Source organism: Drosophila takahashii, chromosome 2R, assembly GCF_030179915.1.
Source record: "Drosophila takahashii strain IR98-3 E-12201 chromosome 2R, DtakHiC1v2, whole genome shotgun sequence".
Classification (NCBI taxonomy): Eukaryota; Metazoa; Arthropoda; class Insecta; order Diptera; family Drosophilidae; genus Drosophila; species Drosophila takahashii.
This window is the reverse complement of record NC_091679.1, coordinates 30861978-30883523: the sequence shown is the minus strand read 5'-3', so window position 1 is coordinate 30883523 and position 21546 is coordinate 30861978. Positions and strand designations below refer to the sequence as shown.

Sequence of the window (21546 nt, the reverse complement as noted above, 5' to 3'; positions counted from 1 at the left end):
CTACTTTGCACTCTCTTTGGCTCTCTTCTCGCTTTCCGACGACTTCCGAACGCAGCCGACCGCTCGGCCTCGTGGCGAATAAAAGGAGGTGCCGAAGACGCGCCGCTTCAGTCCTTCGAAGACCGCCGCCGCGTTGAAAACATCCTTGGATACTAGAGGCCTGCCAGCCCATCCTTATACCAAGTACCATTGCCCAGTGCTTCGTGCGAACTTTCCGTGGACCAAAGCCAGCCGAAAAGTGAAAAGCAAAGCTTAGAAAAACAAAGAGGATTTGGCCGCAGGCGAGCTGCAGGAATAATTGTAGCATTGTTTGCCAGCGCCTTTTGTAAGGTGTTTGACTGTCGCGGGAATCGTTTTTTGTGTGTGTTTCGGCATGCGTGCCAGTCATTTGCATAAATTGGCCATCTAACTCGAGTCCTTTTCCAGTGCCGAAACATTTCGAGACCCGAAAAGTAAAGTTTCGCGTGCGCCTTTAAATTGCCCTGCAACAATGGCAGGCTCAAACGGTTTGCGGCCCATACTGCTGGCCGCGGTGGTGTTAGTACTCCAGATTTCAGTGGCAACCGTGCAAGGAGCGGCCAGTGCCGGGGTTGTCCTCAGCGATGTGAACAACATGTTGCGCGACGCCAAGGTGGCGACCTCGGAGAAGCCAGTCGGCCACTCCAAACCGGAAACGGAAGCGCCGGAATCCAGCGTGGAGCTGCTGCGCTTCGTCGATGACGACGAGGACGGCGAGGACCTCAGCTCCGTGGAGAACCCATCGAATGGCAGGACCATGGAGGCCAGGCGGATGGCCGACCAGGTGCGCCTGCTGACCAAACAGCTCAACGCTTTGATGCTGCGGCGCCGCGAGGATTACGAGATGCTGGAGCACAATCTGCGCAAATCCCTGCGGCTCACCACCAACGCGGCCAGCGTGGATGCCGACATGCGCAGCGAACTGAACCAACTCAGGTGAGAAGGCCTTTGGGTTTAAGCTTTAGGCCCACCTGCTCTAAATCGAATTTGAATTTTTAATTTGCGTGGAGGCGGCCCCTGCCATTGGTCCATTTATCGCTGGCAATTTGTGGGCCTCGAAACTTTCCGCCAACTTTTCCCCAGTCACGTAGAACTTGTCGCCCAACTTTGGCCAACGAATTGATGGCCCTCTAAAGCGGGCAACAGTTTCTAGCAGTGAGAAAAATATGGCTTTCCTGGGTTTTTGCACATTGAAACTAATTGCAATCCTTTGTTTGTTATTATTGATTTAAAATAAAACTAAAATATAATTTTACATTTAATGTGAGTCGAAGTTCTTAAACTTTATCTCCCTCATTTTAGGATGTTTTAAACCTAGAAATCTTTCAAAACGAGAAAACATTCCCTAGCAATTGTGATAAAGTAAGGGATAAGCACAATGATGTCAAAATATTTATATTTATTTAAGTAAGCAGCGCTCTACTCCATTATCCGGTCACATTCCATAATAGTCGTGTTATCATTGTTTCTGCCATCTCCCCTCGAACAACGTTGCAATTATTTATGTCTATTTTCTTAGCGAAAAAATGGACTCACATTCTTCAGTTTTTCTCTCTATTTTTCCACTCCTACAACTTTTCGAGGCGAGGTCAGTGCAATGAGCAATGGAATTCCTATGCGGAACATGATTGTGTCCAACTAATTCAGACAAATATGTGAGGGAGCGGAATCGAGGCAGAAGCAGGATAAGACATCTAATCAGAGCGAAGACACGACCAACAGGCCCAGCCCAAGTTTGCGTAGTATTCGTGATTTGTTTTGTTGTCATGGGCTGACTAATAATGATTGTCTCATCGAGCGGAAGGCACACATACCCCATACGTATACCACATATATCAGTTTCGCCAACCCCAAAACATCTCCTGTGGCAGCGTAAAAAATACGTAAAAATGGCGCACTCTTAATTTACTGAACAAATAGCCAAGGTTAGACCATTGTTGTTCCTGTCGTGGACATCGTAAACTTTGTCAGTGACACCGTAAATAATTCAGCACACGCTCATGCTTATATACACACACTCCGTATATCTAAATCCATATGAGTGAGTGTGTTTCGCCGAAGGGACAGGTCTGCGGAGCCAAGAACTCCCAAGGCAAACGCCAGTCAAACGTCATGTCAGTTGTGGTTTATGTGATCCACTATCGCCGCCCTCGAACACAAAACCGACCACCATACCACGCCCCCTTTTCCGGCCATTCCGCCCACCTGGATCAGCTTCTCCCCCTCAGTTGGACAACATCATTATCTGATTGAGCACACTGGCGTGTTGGCCAGGTTCACTCCGTTGATTTGAGTGTATTTGATAACACCGCTATCAACGTTTGCTGGCAAAACTTACACCGCTGCATCCAATTTGGTAATTAAAACCGAAAAAAGTTGGAAAAATCGGAAAATCCGGACGCGAACACCATCAGACGTCATCAAATCAGGGCCGATGAAGTTCGGCATTTGCAGTGTTCATGTTGCGTTTTCAATTTGCTCGCATGTCATTGACAGCATTTTCAATTTTCACTTGAATGACAGCCAGTTTTTTGTTGGCTGAAAACTGTGTGGCAGCCAAGCGAGAAATTGCCAGGCGAAAAGGGAAATTCAGTTGGTTTGGCATTACAACAGTTGCCAATGGGCAGGAGTTAGAAGTTGGTTTTCTCTTTTTTAGGAAACAGTAATGCTAGTTTTTCAAAAGAGAGAAAACCCATTTTATTTTATTTAACATGCCAAATATTTGGCGATACATGCTTACTTTGGCGCCCAACGTTGGGTCAGTTGATGCTTTTAATATCCCAACTTTTTCCCTAGCCCATCGCCCTCACCCCGTTTTAATTAAATATTTAAGTAATTATACTGAAACCGGGGGAGGTAAACAAATCCATAACTTTTCGTAGTCTGTCTGGCCGGGGCCACAAAAACTTTAGCAAGCCATAAAATTAACAAAAACCGCCCACGCACAATGCAACAATTTGAAATATTACGTATACGCAGCCAGAAATAAAAACCCAGCCGGATGTGATGTGATGTATGTACCACCGAGGCAAGAAAAGGCGAATACAACTTTTCTTTGGTTTATGCCGTTTTTCGTCCTGTTGTGTTTTGCGTTGGGTTTTTCTTATGAAAATTTTATGCAGCCGTGCTCTTTTGACAGTGAAAAATAAAACAGCAGCTGCCTGCCGAAAAACAAAACTTTTTACCTACGCTCCGAATTTGTTCAGCGCTCTTGTTCTTGTGGCTCTGCTTCCGTTTCCGTTTCCGCTTTCGCTTCCTTCCAACTGACTACTTTAATTGTCTGAAATGCCACAAAAATGCGTTCCGTTCGGTCTCGGTCTTATTTTTAGGAAGCTGGCAACTGCCACAAGTGCTACAACATTTTCATTTTCAACATTTAAACAACGTTTTTCGCCAGCACTTGTTGTTTGCGGTCTGGCCTCACTTGATTTTTATTTTGAGTGTTTTTCGGCAAAGTTTGCCATCGTTTTTTGTTAATTTCTGTTCGTTCGTATGACTTCTGTGATTTCTGTTTGCTGACAATGTTTTTTCGGGGAAGAAGGAGGGCTGGGAAATAATTTCGCAGAGCCTAGTTTAAATGGTCGATGGAAATTTAGCGGTGTAGTGGTGGCGGTGCCAGAGCATGATTGAGTGCAGGTCGAAATCCCATTAGTGGACCGCACGCCAACCGCATTGGCAATTAAGTTAGCCGACAGCCTGAAAATGTCAGTTTAAATTAGATGTCCTGTTCCGGAGTGTGTAGCAATTAAAGCGTTACCTGCAGACCGCCTGCTAATTAGCGATTTTATTGCATTTTCCATTTGCAGAGAGGAGGTGGCCTCCCTGCGCTCCTCGCAGAGCGGCAACAAGGAGCGCCTGACCGTCGAGTGGCTGCAGCAGACCATCTCGGAGATCCGCAAGCAGCTGGTGGACCTGCAGAGGACGGCCGGCAACGTGGCCCGGGATGTGCAGCAGCGCAGCTCCACCTTCGAGGACCTGGCCACCATCCGCAGCGACTACCAGCAGCTCAAGCTGGAGCTGGCCGCCCAGCGCGAGCGGCAGCAGCAAACGGAGGTCTTTGTCCAGGAGCTGCGCGAGGAGATGCTCCAGCAGGAGCAGGACTTCCAGCACGCCCTCGTCAAGCTGCAGAAGAGGAGCCGCAAGGACGGCGGCTCGGCCAGCGTGGAGGAGGAGAGCGGCAGCCAGGAAGCCAGCCAGGAGGTGAGTACCCGCTTTATGCTAATCATCAGCTAAGCACGCGAGGGCCACGCTGAAAACAGGCCTGCACTGCGCCAAAAAAGTAACGAAATCTGACTGAAATTCCATGATTAAAATTTAAAACCTGTTAAAATCAAAAAATTAAGAAAATGCTAAAATATTACTAGTAAATTAGTAAACACAATGAAAAAGGGGTCAATATAGATTTCTATATAAATATTATTTATCTAATATCTATCTAATTTATCAAGAAAAATTTCCTTAATATTTTTTTTAGAAATCAGACCTTTCTTCTTTAATCTGAAGAAAAATGCTTAACTTTTGCCTGAAAATAGGATCCCGAATATGATATATTTTTCTCCCAGTGCATCTGGTTTATGGCCCCCGAAAGAAAGCCACCGCTTTGTTTTGTTTTCGCTTTAAGTGCGTCCCATAAAGCGACCGCCAACCTGGCGGGGCATTATCTGGCCGTTTTATGCCTTACTTTATATGCCAAACCCTCCGCCAGGTGGGGGTGGTGAGCGGCACGATGTGCTAACGAGTGGGTCCGAAGTCGAAATGCGCCTTTTGGCTTGGCGTTTTAATGGCCTGCCACACATACGTTGGCCAAATTACTCATACGCACCGCAGGACGTTGTCGTATTTAATATTTAATGCCGGGACCGACTCGCCCCTGGCAGCCACTTAGGCCACACGTTCAATGCCTTAATATCCTGGAGGGGCCCACCTCAGTTGAATCATAAAGAGATGGCTGCGAATGATGGAGCCATGATCAGTGGCATCCTTTCGTCAGAGTCCTGGCATACTTACGTGGGCTCTCATGTCGGGCTTACGGCGAATGTGAATGATGGGGCAGCACATAAGTCAGAGCGGAGTTCTAGAAATCGGATCTGAAAGTGAAGGATTCAGACTGACGTTGTGTGTATGGGGATGGCAGGACTCGCCACCCATCCTTCCCAGCCTTCTTAATTATAATTAATGTCAATAAAGGGCTTGCAACAGCAGCAGCGGCAGCAACAATGGGCCAGCAACTTGGGGCGAAAACAAAAGGCAGCTGCCAACAGGTAAGGCAGCCAGGTAACAAGCTCCAGGTTGCTTCATTAAAAGGATTATGCGTCAGAAGGCTCCAATATGAGACTGCGGTTACGTCGTTCGACCATCAACGAAATATGTCAGTGGGGCCCAGATCCCTTGGTCCCTTTTCCCCCCTTTTCTGGGGACAAACTGGTTTGGCTGCCACCTGTTTTGATCTGGTTGCTGGTTGCCGTTCGTTCCCTCAGCGTTGTTCACTCGGTGCGCTCCACTTTGAAGTTTGGCTTAAGCGAAATTTGCTTGCTTAGAGGAGCACACGTACACATACACTTCTGGCCAGCGAAATTCACTTGCTCGGTTGGAAATTGTATATGTTCTTTGTTCGCCCACAAAGGCGGAGAATTTCGACGAGCTGAAGCAATTACTTGAGCGTCTCAAAAGGGCGAAATAGAAATTTAAGAAAAATATAACCGAATATAAAGGCAGAAATCCATAGTTGCGACTATACGATACCCATTTAATACAACGTTAGGGAAAAAATATAAAATTTGTAATTTTATATGCGGCAATTATAACGTAGCTTTTCAATTTAATATCACTTCAGCGAACAGGAGATATTTCAATTAATTCTGGTGACAATTTAGCTTTGGTAATCTATTTCAATTCCTTTGAGATCGATTGACCATGGTTAACCTCCAATTCACAATTCACGCAGGTTCGATATACCCTTGAGACTGCCTAAGTACAAGGAGGGGATTAAGTGCTCAGCCAGGCAGCTTAAGCGGCTTTCGCCGGACCTCAGAGCACACGCATCACATACGATATACCGATGTATCCATGTATATCCACATATCCCCAAGAGCCTGTGTGTAGGTTTATATATAGTCGTATCATTAATGGGCAGGCCGTTGCCAAAATATAAAGCGAAATTGCTGAAAATTGCAAAACAAAAAGCAGGAAATCACCTTTTAATCGCCCTGAGTCAAAGGGAATGGGGATGCGAAGGGCATGGGCATGGGATTCGCTGGCCAGCTGCTTTGGGAACTGGCTTAGGTTAACTTGATGGACAGACAGAGGGCCAGCCTTTTGTCTCTTGTCTTGCCAAGTTTTTGGCAGCCAACAGCAGGAGTTGGAGATGTGTTGTATTGTGGATGGTAGATGGTGGATGGTGGAGCTGCGGCAGATGCTCTCGAGTGCTCCGATAATCAGTTCCCCTGCCACATGGCTCACTCCCCTGCCGCGATGCTTCAGCACAATTTGATCCTTTTCATTACGTTTTTTTCCATCCTCGCCGGTTTCTTTCCCACCGAAAAAACTCCGAGTGGAGGGGGCGCCTTTTGACCAACAAAACCAGTTCTTGAACTTTCTCATCACCAAAAACCAAAAGCAATTTTTGAAAATTGTTATTATAGAAGCGCAGCAAAGCAGAAATTAGGTTAAATTAGAACAAAGAGCAGAAAGCGGATAACAAAGGCCAGAGGAGCAAAATAGGAGGAGGAGCAGCCAGCTCAAGGATAACCGGCAACAAAATGAATAAAAATACAAACAATAAAATTGCACAGGTGGCAGCCACGAAAAGGGAAATACCAAAAAATAGACAACAATTTCCTTTTTCTCTGTGTGTGTGTGGTTGGTTAAATTTAATCAACTTTCCTTTATTTGATTAGCCAAGAAAAATGTACAAAGCCAAAGCAGTAAAGTTATGCAAAAACCCGAGAAACCTTTTGGGGATTAGACGGAAACCACACTCATAGAAATTTTTACCCTAGATCGCCCTAAAAAACTGACTTTTCGCCCGTGGATTTAGAAAATCGCCCATAAATCGTATCCGCTGGCGATTCGCCCGTGTATTTAGAAAAATTTTCTAAAAAATCCCGATGGAAATTTGGTTTAATTTAGGGTGATTTTTCTTGAAATAAGAAATATTTTCCTGTTTTTAGGGTGATTTGCCCTAATTTTAAGGTGTATTTTTCTAAAATTAAGGGCGAATTTTCTGTTTTTAAAGGCAAATGCCCTAAAAAATTAGACAAATTAAAAGAAATCGTGTTTGAGCATGCTTAACTGAATTTGGGAAGCATGTTTTTTTTTTTAATCGTCTATATTCTGGGAATTGGGACTGCTTTAATTAAACTACACCGGCGGAGGACACCGTTTCATATTATTGTATTGGTGTGTAGCTTATATGGGAGCTGCGTTAAGAGGGGGGCCCGATCTATACAGCACAGCCGTTAGAACTGAAAAATCATGTTTGTAAACGAATTAGGGAAATAAATATGAGGAGAAAAAACAACTTACTTTTTTTGGTCGTTGCGAGAATCGAACCCACGACCTCTCGGTTTAGAGTCTAACGTCCTACCGCTGCACCACAGACCCATCGCGCAAGACGACGAACAAACTCTGCACACATCTTATTTTCTTGAGGTCTACGTTATAATATGACTAAAGGCAACTAAACCGTATATTTTTTTCCTGACGACTGTGACAATTAGTCCCGTTTTCTTGCCCGCAAACACAAAGTATGCTTTTAACTCAGAACTTCCATACGTTTTTAAGGTTTAAAGACTACTTTAAATTAAAATTCGGAAGAAAAAATGTCCTCAGTATTATGTTTACAAAAAAAAAAAAAACATAAAAATCAAGTTGAATCACACAGGGTTCGAACCCACAACCCCACGACCTTAGTCCTCATATAGCAAAGTTGAAAGCGCAAGTGATTAGACCGCTGGGCTACCGAATTTCACACTTTTGGAGTGATTTTTAAGGCGAATCGCCCTTGTATTGAGAAAAATTTTAGGAAAAAAATTAGGGCAATTCGCCGTTGGATTTAGAAAAGGTCAAAACGAAGCAAATCGAAAAAAATCGCCCTAAATATTAGAAAAATAGAAAAATTAACCCTAAAAATATTTTTTTATGGTCACCTGCTCTAAATTTATGGCAAATTTGTCGTGAAAATAGAAAATTTTTCTTAGTTTAAGGGCGAAAATTTTTTAAGGGCGATTTTCTAAAATGTAGAAAATTATTTTTATGAGTGCAGAGACTGAGAATTCCGGGAAGTGGCTGGCGGAAATATTAAACGCAAATAAATACAGTAGAAAAAAGCTAGGCAAATAAATAGGAAAACATTTGATACACATTTTCCTGGTTTCCATAGAGATGATGGGCCAAAGATAAATATTTATTTGGTTGCAATTTAAGAGCAATTTTTGGTTAGTTCTTTAAATTAAATTTAAATCTTTTGTTGATACACATAGTATATATTTAATACCCCCCAATTAAACAAATACTAATTCAATTTACCTTGCTAAACTACGCAGAGTAAGCTTGATTTAATGGGTGAAGCCAAACTTTGATATGCGCATTTATTTACTTGCTCAGAGGTGATAGCAGTTGAACCCATAAACATCTGCCGCTGACAGGGGAAAGGCCAAATATAATTTGCCAACTCTAATTGCAAACTGTCTGCAGATTGATGCCCCCGATATAAAGCCATACATTTGTATATCTATACGAACATATCTGTTCACGCATTATGTAACAAATTGCTTTGATGAAAGCTGTCACTTGCAACAGTTGGGGCCAGATATTCGAGACGAAAGAGGCGAAAACACAAATGTTTATCATTGGTTATTGATGCTACTATAACTTGGCAGGGGATATTGTACATATGAGAGACTGGCTGTTAAATTAGCAAGGCAAACAAATACCAGGCACACACAACGGCAGTCGCAAAACGAAGAAATCGAGGAGGCAAAGGAGCAGCAGCAGGAGCCCAAGGCAGCCTGACACGGAGAATCCGGTTTCGTTTCTTTTCGTACAATATCTGTTTTCCTACTCCCCCACACATATATATATATATGCTATAGTGCCTGGGCATTTTTACCTTATTTATGTTGATATTTGTTTTGCCTTTGTTTCATGTTACAAGTTGCCATCCCTCCGCCGAACCGACGCTTCTGTTGCCAGCAATTCGTTTGATTGTTACCCTTTGTATCGGCAAAATACACTTATGCCTCTGATACATATTTTAGCAGTCAAGTTATCCTTATTGATACATTTGTCAGGGGCTCAGATTTCGAGATTTTCTTGGAATTAATTTCCGCTCTGTTTGGAATATTTGTGGGCTACATTTTAGTTTCAAATTATGCACACGTCTGCCAGTTTTCGACCAGGATCAGGATCAGGTTGACGTTGACTTTGAGGTCGTCCTGGCAACGAGCGTTTCTGGCCCCCAAATGCGCATTAACTTAATGGCATTTTGCGGCGCCCTATGGCTCCCTCGAAAACCCATACTCCTTACTCCATTTTCCTATCTGCCTTCCAGTGAGCGTAACTTTTTCAACCATCGCACAAAAGTCCTATTAAATTTTTACGACAATTCGCCGTGGAGCAGCAGGAACAGGAGCAGATTTTTGCTCTTTTTCTACGCTCCATGTGCCAGGCAGCCCCCATCCCCAATCCCATCCCCTTGGAATTGCTGTCGCGCTAATAGCAAATCCTTGTTAGCTTTCACTTAAGTACAGCATGTAAAATTTTCACTTTTAATCCATGAACCAACCCGGGCAGCCCTGGAAATTAATTAGTTCCCTACTCCCGCTTGCGCTGCTCTGATCCCTTTGTTTATGACTTCACACGAAAAACACTTGAAATATTTATGCTTCAATTTCGATTTCAATTAACGCGGCCATTGGCCAGTGCACACAGAAAAATTCAATTGTCTCCGAGTCTCCGGGAAAGGCAATTTGAGCCGCATAAATCACATTTAATTATACCGTTGATGGTCGAAATTTATATGCCAGCGCTGCCACCTTTCCGCCTTAGGAATGTATATACTATACAAGAATATATACGAAACACGTTTGCTCGAATATATATTGAGGATTTCTCCGTTTTGATGGCCACTTCCCCGTCTCGGCCAGAGTTCATATAAAACGCGAACGTGTCGTATTAGCCGCGTTCGTGACCTTTCACATAAAACAACGGCAAGGCTGGAGCCTTACCGCCCACCATCCAGTGGGGCACCCACTGAACCACCACCCAACCACCCACCACCCACTGCACCACCGAAACGTGCGTTAAGGCAAAGCAAACAAAAAGCAGGGGAAAAGCGTAGGAAAAGCGGAAAAAGCAGTGGCTGCCCCGCCGCCAATGAAAACATTTTCACAGCGGCCCAAAGTGTTCGATGCCGATGAGGCACAAACGCAACTTGGGCATAAATATTCATGAATATTTTCCATATTTTCGGTTGGACTTTTGTTAGCTTTTCCCAAGAATAATTGAATTCGATGGGGAAATGGCCAAAAAATTCGAAAAATATAATTTCCAAGTGACTTTTTCGGGAGTAAGCCAAATAGTGAATCGATTTGAGGAATTTCAAAACTTCGAAATCGGCTTATGTTTTAAAAATTCGATTTTATTTTGCATATAAAACGAAGCCTGGCTCTTTGCACTTTGAGTGGAAAATATACAATTTTTGAAGGTTGACTTATTAAGGTCAAAGAAAAAGAGAAAGTCAAACAAGGCACTCAAAAGGATTTTAAAAGAAGAAACCAAATTGTTTTTTTTCTACTTGTTTGTCCCTTTTTTTGCAGAATATATATCATAATTTCTTTTCGCATTCACTCATTGCATTCATTAGCAGGACACTTTCTGCCGGCTTTTGTCCCCTACAGCATCCTTTATTAGTCAATTACCCGAGACATTTCTATAAATGATGGCCACGAACATAAATGAAAGAAAACCCTGGGGCGGCAGATATATAGAATAGATCCTCTGGCGCTGGGGCACATTCATTCATGGCGCCGGCTGAATGTGACCCAAATGGCATTACCTTGGTTTACAGCTGCTCGCTGCTGTCACTCAGCAAAATTATTTCTATGCATAGCGTATGTATGTGGAAATTTATGCAGCTTTTACCACCCAGAGTTGGGAGCTTCGGTTTCACAGATGCAAATCCACCCACGCCAGCGGCTCCAGCAGCTCCGGGGATTTACACGCTTTTGGGCAAAAGCTGCAGCTTGAGCTGCCGGCGGAGCTGCAGATGACATTATTGTGGCACGCTCTGTCTGCCTGGTTATGAAATGCATTTATAATAAATGGATTTAGCATTCAATTCCCAGCACATAATCCTAGCCCGCTCAGCGACAAAAGAATCTCAGCCAGCTTACCAGCTTTTCCCTCGAATCATCTTTATCAAGGGTTTTTCTTATGAAGGCAAAATTAAAGTTAAGTGAGGGGTGTTGAGGTCATGATATACATTTAATATATTACAGTGTGAAATATGAAACGAATTTAATAAATTTAACCACACAGCTGAAGTTAATAAAATCAGAATGGGAAATTGTGAAACTATATTAAATTATCTGGGATACTAGAATTGCGATTTGAAATAAGTTAGATATCAGATATTACTTAATATCAATTTTACCATGCGCATATCGATTTGACCCCGTCGTGTTTTTTTTTGTGTGTTGGAAATTTTATAGATTTTTAAAGAAATTATTTTTAATGTTCCATATTTCTTTGTTTCTAGCCCACTGGACTAGAGCCCACCGCCGATCACAAGCGTCGCCACTGCCGTTTCCAGAGCGAGCAGATCCACCAGTTGCAACTGGCCCAGCGCAACCTGCGCCGCCAGGTGAACGGATTGCGGTTCCATCACATCGACGAGCGGGTTCGCAGCATCGAGGTGGAACAACACCGGATCGCCAATGCCAACTTCAACCTGAGCAGCCAGATCGCCTCGCTGGACAAGCTGCACACCTCGATGCTGGAGCTCCTGGAGGATGTGGAGGGTCTGCAGACCAAGATGGACAAGAGCATTCCCGAGCTGCGCCATGAGATCTCCAAGCTGGAGTTTGCCAATGCCCAGATCACTTCCGAACAGAGTCTGATCAGGGAGGAGGGCACCAATGCGGCCCGATCCCTGCAAGCCATGGCCGTGAGCGTGAGTGTCCTGCAGGAGGAGCGCGAAGGGATGCGAAAGCTATCCGTTAACGTGGATCAGCTGAGGACCAACGTGGACCGATTGCAGTCACTGGTCAACGATGAGCTCAAGAATAAGGTGAGTGCTAAGGGAAATCTTTTAAATCCATTAGTTTTAATTCAATGTTACTATTTGACATGACTAATCGAGTATTTTCAACTGAAATTATGATATCTAATACGTTTGAATGTGCCTTTTGTATGAAAATGTTTTTTTGGCTGTGAATGCATTTTTTATTTTCTACCCCAAAGTTTTTATTACTAATTGGGTAACTAATATTTTCTACCTTAATTCAAATACAAATAAAAGACCATGATATTTAAATCAGTATGCAGATATTCACTTTTACCAACGGTGTGCCTTTTGAGTTTTCTATTGTCTACGCCAAAGTTTTCATTACTAATTAAGTAACTAATATTTTCTACCTTAATTAAAATACAAATAAAATATCATGAATTTTAAATCAGTATGCACATACTTACTTTTACCATCAGTTTTTATTATCCAGCAAGCCGTATTTTATTACACTACCTCACATTTTATATTAATACCCCTTGGCTAGATGTGTAACTAATATTTTGTACCTTAATTAAAATATTTTTTCAACTGAAATCATTTTTTTTATATGCTTTGATTTAACTATAAATTCAAACAAAATTTTGAAATCAATATGCAGTAATTCATTTTTACCATTCCATTTATGTGTCAGTGCGCCTTTTGAATATACATTTTTCCTCCTGTAAATGGAATTTTTTATTCCGATCCACACATTTTTCATTACTACCCCCGGCTAACTGAGATTTCTCTTTATTTTTTGCCTTCCACGCAGCTCACCCACCTGAACAAGCCCCACAAGCGACCACATCACCAGAATCTGCAGCAGCAGCAGGCGTCGCCGGAGGACTCCGCCTCCTCCTCCCCCATCGACTCCGTCCTGGCCGAGACCCTGGTCAGCGAACTGGAGAACGTGGAGACCCAGTACGAGGCCATCATCAACAAGCTGCCCCACGACTGCGGCGAGGTGAACACCCAGGCGGATGGCCTGCATCTGATTGCGCCCGCCGGCCAGCGGCATCCGCTGATGACGCACTGCACCGCCGACGGCTGGACGACGGTGCAGCGGCGGTTCGACGGCAGCGCCGACTTCAACCGCTCGTGGGCGGACTACGCCCAGGGATTCGGGAAGCCCGGCGGTGAGTTCTGGATCGGCAACGAGCAGCTGCATCACCTGACCCTCGACAACTGCAGCCGGCTGCGGGTGGAGATGCAGGACATCTACGACAACGTTTGGGTGGCCGACTACCGGCGCTTCTACATCTCCTCCCGCGCCGACGGCTATCGCCTGCACATCGCCGAGTACTCGGGCAATGCCAGCGATGCCCTCAACTACCAGCAGGGCATGCAGTTCTCGGCCATCGACGACGATCGGGACATCTCGCAGACGCACTGTGCTGCTAACTATGAGGGTGGCTGGTGGTTCTCTCATTGCCAGCACGCCAATCTCAATGGGCGCTACAATCTGGGCCTGACTTGGTTCGATGCCGCTCGCAACGAATGGATCGCGGTCAAGTCAAGCCGGATGCTGGTCAAGCGCCTGCCCGCCGTCGAGTGCCAAGCGGGTGCCCTTTCCCCTTCCGTTTCCGTTTCCGGTTCGGCTGCTGATGCTGCGCCGTCTGGTCTGAGCAGTGCAGCAACAACAGCAGCGCCGGCGGCGGTAACGACGGCGAAAACAACCACCAACAACAACGATAACAGAGTGGTGCAGTTTGTGGTCGCCGGGCAGGCGTAAGTGAGCTGTTGAGAACCGCTACAGTGAACCACCACAGCCATGCCTACTATAGTTGGGAGTCCACTGCTTGTCTGTGGGAGGAGCGATCTGAAAGATCCTAGTTAAGTGTAAAAATAAGAGGTCAAAAGGTCAGCGACCCCCTTCCCACATTGTAAATACACACACACACACACACACACTCGGCAGATCCGACCTAAGTTGTAGCATTAATCTTTCGAATGGAGCTTACACTAGACGTAGCCCTTTTTGCCGTATAAATATTGAATTCTTTGGTCTTTCAAGAAGATCTCATAGAGGCTTAAGTTCCGCGGTAGCTCTAAAGACTAAAGCGGGAGCAACAGAGACAGCGAGAGCATATCATTCAAGGGAATGCAGAGTTAATGTCTAGATATAATCGTCCCTTAAACTAAATCTAAAACTAATCTAGTTGTATCGTATAGGAGGCCTAAACTCGCTTAGGCTCATCTCAGACAAATAATAAATATACAGACCGGAGCGCGGAGGGGAGAAGAGAACTTTCTAGCCTAAGTCACCATATCAGTCATATGAAGTATAGATCTACTAGTTATAGCGTTGGTAAATGTACTTGTAATTGTTGTACCATATAATAGTGTCTACGCATTCGTTTTACCGCTTACTAAATGTCTGCTTCAGTCCCAAAAAAAAAACAGACCTACTTAATTCCCCCCCATGGAGTCGATGGAGTCGCATGCCAAAGAGATCAAGTCAGAAATAGAAACAGATAATATGCAAGTTTTTACGAACAAAGGAAACTGAAAACTATTTTCTGCAGTTTTGCATATACCAAAAATAAATAAACAAACAAATGAAGTGAGCGAAGGGCAAAAAGAAAAAACCACAAGAGCTAAAGAAATGCATTTAGCCATTAAGTTATGAACTATATATATTATGTATACATTAATTTTATGTCCTGTAAGCTAAGCAACTCAAAACGAAGGAAACCAGAAAGCTTGGCCCTTAGACCGGCGTATTTTACAATAAATGGATTGATGTGAAAAGAAAAACCCCAAGGGACGAGGAAATCTTTTAATGGCATTTAAAGCGAGGGGATGGTCAAGTAATTCGCATTTAATTAATTATAAGTGCCGAGTAAACTTTAATAGTGGGTATTTTAAACTGCATTATTTCCCCCTGGCAGCCCAGGAAAATGTCTGCACGAGTTTATCCCACTCTGCCGCTGACTCGAACATATAGGTATATATACGTGGATGGCCCGAGGAAAGTAGAGATATATTTCAATTGAAAGATGTTCGCACCCGGAGTGAAGATGGAATAGTTTTCGTTTTATTTCACTTCGTTTTTTTCCACCCACTACCAGAGCTCGGGGCCATTTATCAGCACGTGAAAAGTTGCCAACTGCCAGCCAAGAACTTTAATAATGCAAAACTCAAACATTTTTCACCATCTCGTTATATTGAGACCTCTTCGAGGGGGCGCGACTGCGGAGTGGGCGTGGCCTTAGCGCCGTTCCCTGACACGATGATCTCCTTATTTATGCATTTATTTTGTTGACATTCTGCAGTCAAAACTTGCTGAGCTGCAAATGGATAACTGACTCTTTCGGCGACTTGGACTGCGTTCGAGTTCGAGAGTTCAAAGTGCAAGCCCCAAATAAAAAACCCAAAAAAAATCGGAAACGAATGAGAAATGCATGGCAATTTTGTTATGCAAATGCGCTAGAAAGCATACAAATTGACAGCGAATGGAGAGCATTCGGATGGCTCGCATTGAAATGTAGAACTTGTGACATTTATTTATAGAGATACAACAAACAGGATTTGGCCATTTGGCCGTCTGCACCGAAAAAAGTTTGCTTTTACTGGAATTTTAATTTCAATTTGGAGATGGAAATCCATGAATCAAATTTACTGCGTGGAAAGGTAAACCAAAAACCTTTCAGTAATATATTATTGGAATACGGTTTATTGTGATATAAAAAGATAATCAATTGTATATTATGTGGTATCAATTTTGACTTGATATGCGGCATTTCAATTCAATATGCTCGAAACGAATGAAGGCCAGTTTGGATTTCAAATGTGTCAATTTTACCAGTATTACATGGTAAAAACGATATGCGTATAAATTCCAGAAGATTTGATCCCGGCGTGTTTTTTTTGTGTGTGGGCTAATTTTTTTTTTCTGCACAAAAAGTGGCTTTTAAATTCATTCCGAGATCCTACTTGGGGTCGGTCAGCCAGTCGGCAAGTCAACAGGATTTTTTGCACCATTTAACCTGAGAGCGTCTTGCGAATGAAATCAAATTTGGTGTGAAGCCAAAGCGAATTGTTGTCCCACCAAGAAAAAGGAACAGGCGATGGCCAAAGAAATGAAAATTGCGTACAAAGTGGGGCCCCGAAAAGGAAGCTGGCTCACCTCCAAAGTAAATAAATGGTAAAATGCGAGAGTGGTTCGCACGCATTTAAAATGGAAATCATTTATGGTCGACAGAACTCCCAACCATCCATTTCGTCTCCACTTGCTGCCTGCCCATTTGCATTTCCGGCAATTAACAAAGGACCCGACCGAGGACAATGCATCCTCGAAAAACAATCCATGTGAACTCAGCTACGAATTGATGTATGCCGCTCTAGGGGATTTTGTAATTTTAAATTTACAAGATTTTTATTATGAAATTTTATGGTACGTCCTTTTTTTCCAGATTTTTCCGTTTTCTCTTTTGTGGCATTTTTTATGGAATGTGCAGCCTGGCGTATGAGCAATTAAAATGCCAACCAGCGCTTACGCATAATTATCATAATTAATACCAAGCTTTGTAATCGACCAAAGCCAGCTCAAACTCTCCGGGTGAAAAACACTTTAAATATATGTAGGAATATGCAAAATTATATTTCATTCCATTATATTTTATGTCTGGCACACATCTCAACGGTTTAATTAAAAGGCATAATGCCTTAAGCCCGTCGGCTCAGACAAGGGTGGCCTGAAAAAAAGTTACAATAAATTTTTACGACTCTAATGCGGAGCCAAAATGACACAGAAAACCCTCTGGCAAAGTGGGTGCAGGATTGGGGAGGGGATGGGGAATTGGGGGTCAGGACCCATATGTTGCAAGGGCAAACGGGGCAAAGAGCAAACGCTTGTTAGCTTTCGCTTTTAATCAGCTTCAGCTCCGAGCGCGTAGTTTTCCACGTCTTCTTGCGGCTGAGCCAGATAATGGTCTCCGCCACTCTGCAAACCCATCCACATACATACACGCATGTGTCCCCGCGAAAAGGGGAAATATATGCTAATTTTAATTAGCTTGAAATTTACATATGCCACGCACACTATTCTGCCAGCTCGTTTGCTCTTTTTTGAGGACTGCCACCACCCACGACAATGCCAGAAATTGGATAGACATTCTGGAACTCCCCCGGGCGAAGCGCCTAATTCAATAGTTCAATGAAGCAAAAAGTTGGCCAACAGATTTATTTAATTAAATGGGATCACGTTTAAAAGTGACTACAAAGCGAACTTGTAGTTGGGAAAAGTGTTTTTTTTTTCAGTGATTTGTTTAATTTTTAAATGTTGTATTATATTTATTTTCTGCTATCAGCTGATTTATAAACTAATTTTATAAATGTCATTTACAATATGAGAAAATAAAATGCATTCTGCAATGTTAATTTTTCTATCAAACAATATTAACATTTTTTATTCGAATTTATTTAATTTTAAATTAGCATCACACTTACACTACCTTGGTTTATTACACCTCATTTACACGTATATCTTCATTTATAAAATTCACTGTAGCTTTTCAATTTAATTTTATGATTTAAATTTCGCATTGTTCAATTTATATTTCAGTTATTATGTTATATCTGCTCTTGTATTGTCCATAAATGGCATTAAATCTTATTGTGTGCACCGTTTGATTAAAGTGAAAACTATGCTAAGAGCACACATCCAAGCTGTTTGCATATTCCCATACCCTTTGTGCCCTCTTTATTCTCGTCTGGCCAAACAAAAATCAAAAGCAATCACGCCTTTGTGCCAGGACTCGAAAGTCTGAAGAGATCCTCACCCGTACAGCCTATTTGCTGCTGTTTGCTCCTTTTGAAGACCTTTGCTTCTTCGAGGGTAAACGCTGCAGTGCAGAGATGGAGGAGCAGCCGAGAGGACTGAATAAAAGTCAGCCTAGAGTCTTATTGTTTTCTGGTTTTTATCAACGAACTGCTGCTGCTGCTTCAGTTCTGTCACTCCGGCTCCTGCGACGTTGGCGATTATTGTTGCAAAGTTAGTTGACAACTTGCCTCTTCGTCCTGGCAGTTGGCACCGCCCACTCATCACCACCCACCACCCCAAGGCCATGCAGATGATGGGCCAGGCCACCGAACGTAATAAGGCCGAAGCCCAGTGAAAGACGAAGTCTAGTGAAAATAAACAGTCGGACGGGACAGCCGACTTGGGCATAGTTGAGCTTCTCGGCATCTCAGTTTCGCAGTCCTGCAGTTTCCCAGTCTCGCAGTTTCCCAGCCTCACAGCTTCCCAGTTCATAGTTTGCCTGTTGTCTCCCCATTGTCCTGGCCATTCCTTATTTTTCAGCTCCTCCACTCCGGCTCTATATTATTATTATGTCTTGGCCCCGACTGGCACAAAGTTTTGCCATTCTATAACGACTTTGAATTTTTAATAATACCCCGCTGGAGTTTAACAATCTTGCCAGCTTTCGGTTGAAGCGGCTTAGCTTTGTTACGAATTTAATGCATTTCTTGGTCTACGGAAATTGAATATCCGTTAAGATATATTAACAATTTATGCCCCCTGATTGCCGACCCGCGATACGGCTGCGGAATGAGAAGAGCTATGCTTTCTGCAGGAGAATTGAAAATGAAACGGAACCAAAGCACACAGATATATGTACGGGAAGGCGGGAAAGGCAAGAGCTGTAGCCGTAGCAAGAGCAGTCATCATCAGGGCCATAATGAGCAAGTCAATAGCCTGGCCAGCAAAGGGAAATGCCGGGGAAAGTGGGGAAAAGCCTGGCAATCGATGACGGAGCAAGGAAAATGCCGGCAGCCAGCAGTCATTCAGCGACGTGCGATAAAAAGCAGATTGCAATTTGTTTTACTGATTTCCATGCTTTTGGCTTTATTTGCACGACGGAAACTTTCATTAACATCAAACAGAAACTGAAATTGAAGCAGTAATGGCATCGCCAGTATTCCGAAGGACCAAAAACCATGGGGAAAACCCGAACGAAACGCACTTAAATCAAGGCAAGAATAAGATCTACGGCATGTTTAAGTGGCATTGTATATACGTATGTTTGTAAGTGGAAATATGCAATGTCCTTATTAAGCTGCATCCTTCATTTGGGCAATTTGGCCATTTAATTGATACAGCAAAAGGCAAGAGTAATGGCAGGCCACCACTTGACACCTCGCAAAATTCCAAAATTCTTTGGGCAAACATTTGAGCACCGAACTGAAATTCACAAGTCCTACAACCAATTAGTTGGCAAATAATGGAGAGAAATGACTTTTCATCTCTCGACCGCAAACAAAGTCCTTTTATATTCCGCCCAGGCCCCTTTATTTATGCAAGGACTCCGGACTCCGGACTGCGGACTCTGCAAGGATGTCGAGGAGTGGCACCGACTCTTGTTTTGTGTTTCAAGTAATTTGAACAAATTTGCGAGACATTTTGTGGCCTCTGAGCAAATATTTTAGGCCTGACCCAACCACCAACCACCCCCATCATCATCGCTGTTATTTCGCCCGGCCCTTTGCGGACAAAGGCCAATTAACTTAAATAATTAGCCGAAAGTTTTGCCGACGAGATGAATCTCAGCCTACAAGATGTTTAAGTAATTTCAATAAAATGTTATCATTCGGTTGCTGTCGAGTTGCCCGGGAAAATCCAATCAATTATCGGCAAAAGGGGGAAAATTCGTAGGCAAAGTTAGGGGCCCCGGGGAAATGGGAAATAAGCCGCGCCGCCAGCCTCAAAGAGTTCAAGTCGACGAGGAGGAGGCGAGGTCTGAGCGTCCCCAGCAAAAGACACCTTCGTCATGGCCCTTCTGGCGAGTGGTCTACTGGCTGGGAGTCTTCGTCCTGGTGGCCGGCGTCTGTGTGGGCATGTACTACACCCTCAAGTCGGACTTCGGCGAGTGCTCCTCCTACGACGTGCGTTGCGACTGAGCCCCCAGGCGATATAGGAACTTTCACACGGAGAGCCGAGCTCCATACCCATTGAACTTGAAATAGGTAAAGGTAAGTGCTCCCTCAGATGTTAAATACCTAAATTTTTTTCAATATTCAAGTATTAAAAAAAATGTAACATAAGTAAGCTTAAGGTTTTTCTAATTTTATACTAAATAGTTTAGATTTCTTTAGTATTAAATAAAATTCCAAATTCCAAAAAAATTTGTTTGGTAATTGATTCAAATTTCTTTTATTTAATTTCTTAAAATAGCATCTATTCATAGTTCTTATTATTTTGATTATATGCAATTAGCAATGTTTTCCCGCCGTAATATAAGCCTTGCACGTCATCGGATAGATCAACGCTGGAAGATTCTTTATATAATACTCTTTCTAACTATAATCTTAGTTTACACTTGCCTGATCGTTTTATATATTCTGTATAGGACAAGCGGAGGCAATCAGTATTGGGTAAGAATAACAACTTCAAAATCGTACTTTTACTTAATTTTTCGGTATTGCAGATTCATTTATGAAGTTACTGGCGTACAAACCAACATTTTATTTTATGTTTCAATTGTAATACTTCATGCTTGGTTACTATTTTGCTATCAGTTGATGTACACTCCCATTTGTGTCATATACGGACGCTTTCAGCCAGATCTTAATTAAAGCCGGATAAAACACCTCCCACGGAGCCACCTCCTTCATTGTTAACAAATACAAAAGCAAGGCCGAAGCCGTACTATCTCCTTGTACACATGCACATACATTCCGTTCATATTGAAAAGCGTATCTCTGATGCTATTCAAACTTATTGGAGCGCCTCCTTTGGATGGCGCTTTGGTTGACTCTTCAATGGCGAAACACTTTTAGTTGAATGAAGCTAGTGAATGCATATGTTTTGGGCTATATGAAAAACCCTACGTCGTTATCTATTCTGGTGTTAATTAACAAAGTGGAGAGAATTCATTAATGATAAAAAAGGACAACGATTTTGTTCCATATACTGTGTGAATAATAAAACTGATGAATTAAAATATTCAATTGAAGTAATAATTAAAGTGCTGCTATTTATACCCGTTACTCGTAGAGTAAAAGGGTATACTAGATTCGTGCAAAAGTATGTAACAGCTAGAAGGAAGCGTTTCCGACCCCATAAAGTATATATATTCTTGATCAGGATCACTAGCCGAGTCGATCTAGCCATGTCCGTCTGTCCGTCTGTCCGTCTGTCCGTCTGTATGAACGCTGAGATCTCAGAAACTACAAAAGCTAGAAGGTTGAGATTTCCCACACATATTCTTTGGCTTCCTACGCAGCGCAAGTTTATTTTAGCCGAGCGCCACGCCCTC

The 21546-nt window shown here is 43.1% G+C and overlaps 2 protein-coding genes across 6 annotated transcripts; both read left to right on the top strand.

The window, feature by feature from the left end:
• Positions 1–126: 126 nt before the first annotated feature.
• On the top strand, positions 127–14735 carry sca (scabrous). Its single transcript, XM_017153035.3, has 4 exons — positions 127–954; positions 3825–4218; positions 11777–12307; positions 13059–14735. Exons 1-4 carry the CDS (start codon positions 491–493, stop codon positions 14016–14018), a joined length of 2349 nt encoding a protein of 782 aa, XP_017008524.2. The 5' UTR covers positions 127–490; the 3' UTR covers positions 14019–14735.
• A 5143-nt stretch (positions 14736–19878) lies between these two features.
• On the top strand, positions 19879–21227 carry LOC108065070 (uncharacterized). Of its 5 annotated transcripts, none has more exons than XM_070213984.1 (3): positions 19879–20254; positions 20638–20662; positions 20716–21227. In XM_070213984.1, exon 1 carries the CDS (start codon positions 19967–19969, stop codon positions 20186–20188), a length of 222 nt encoding a protein of 73 aa, XP_070070085.1. In that variant the 5' UTR covers positions 19879–19966; the 3' UTR covers positions 20189–20254; positions 20638–20662; positions 20716–21227. The 5 variants fall into 5 exon arrangements, with proteins under 5 accessions (XP_070070085.1, XP_070070083.1, XP_017008417.1 ...); XM_070213982.1 differs by having other exon boundaries at positions 19879–20260; positions 20463–20662; XM_017152928.3 differs by having other exon boundaries at positions 20505–20662; positions 20716–21225.
• Positions 21228–21546: the final 319 nt, after the last annotated feature.

What these genes read in the sequence shown, in the direction of transcription:
- sca (XM_017153035.3), top strand. Translation starts at nt 491, where the DNA reads ATGGCAGGCTCAAACGGTTTGCGGCCCATACTGCTGGCCGCGGTGGTG. An exon ending in GCCAGGAAGCCAGCCAGGAG is followed by an intron (nt 4,219 to 11,776) that starts GTGAGTACCCGC and finishes CTTTGTTTCTAG; the next exon opens with CCCACTGGACTAGAGCCCAC. An exon ending in ACGATGAGCTCAAGAATAAG is followed by an intron (nt 12,308 to 13,058) that starts GTGAGTGCTAAG and finishes CCTTCCACGCAG; the next exon opens with CTCACCCACCTGAACAAGCC.
- LOC108065070 (XM_070213984.1), top strand. Translation starts at nt 19,967, where the DNA reads ATGGGAAATAAGCCGCGCCGCCAGCCTCAAAGAGTTCAAGTCGACGAG.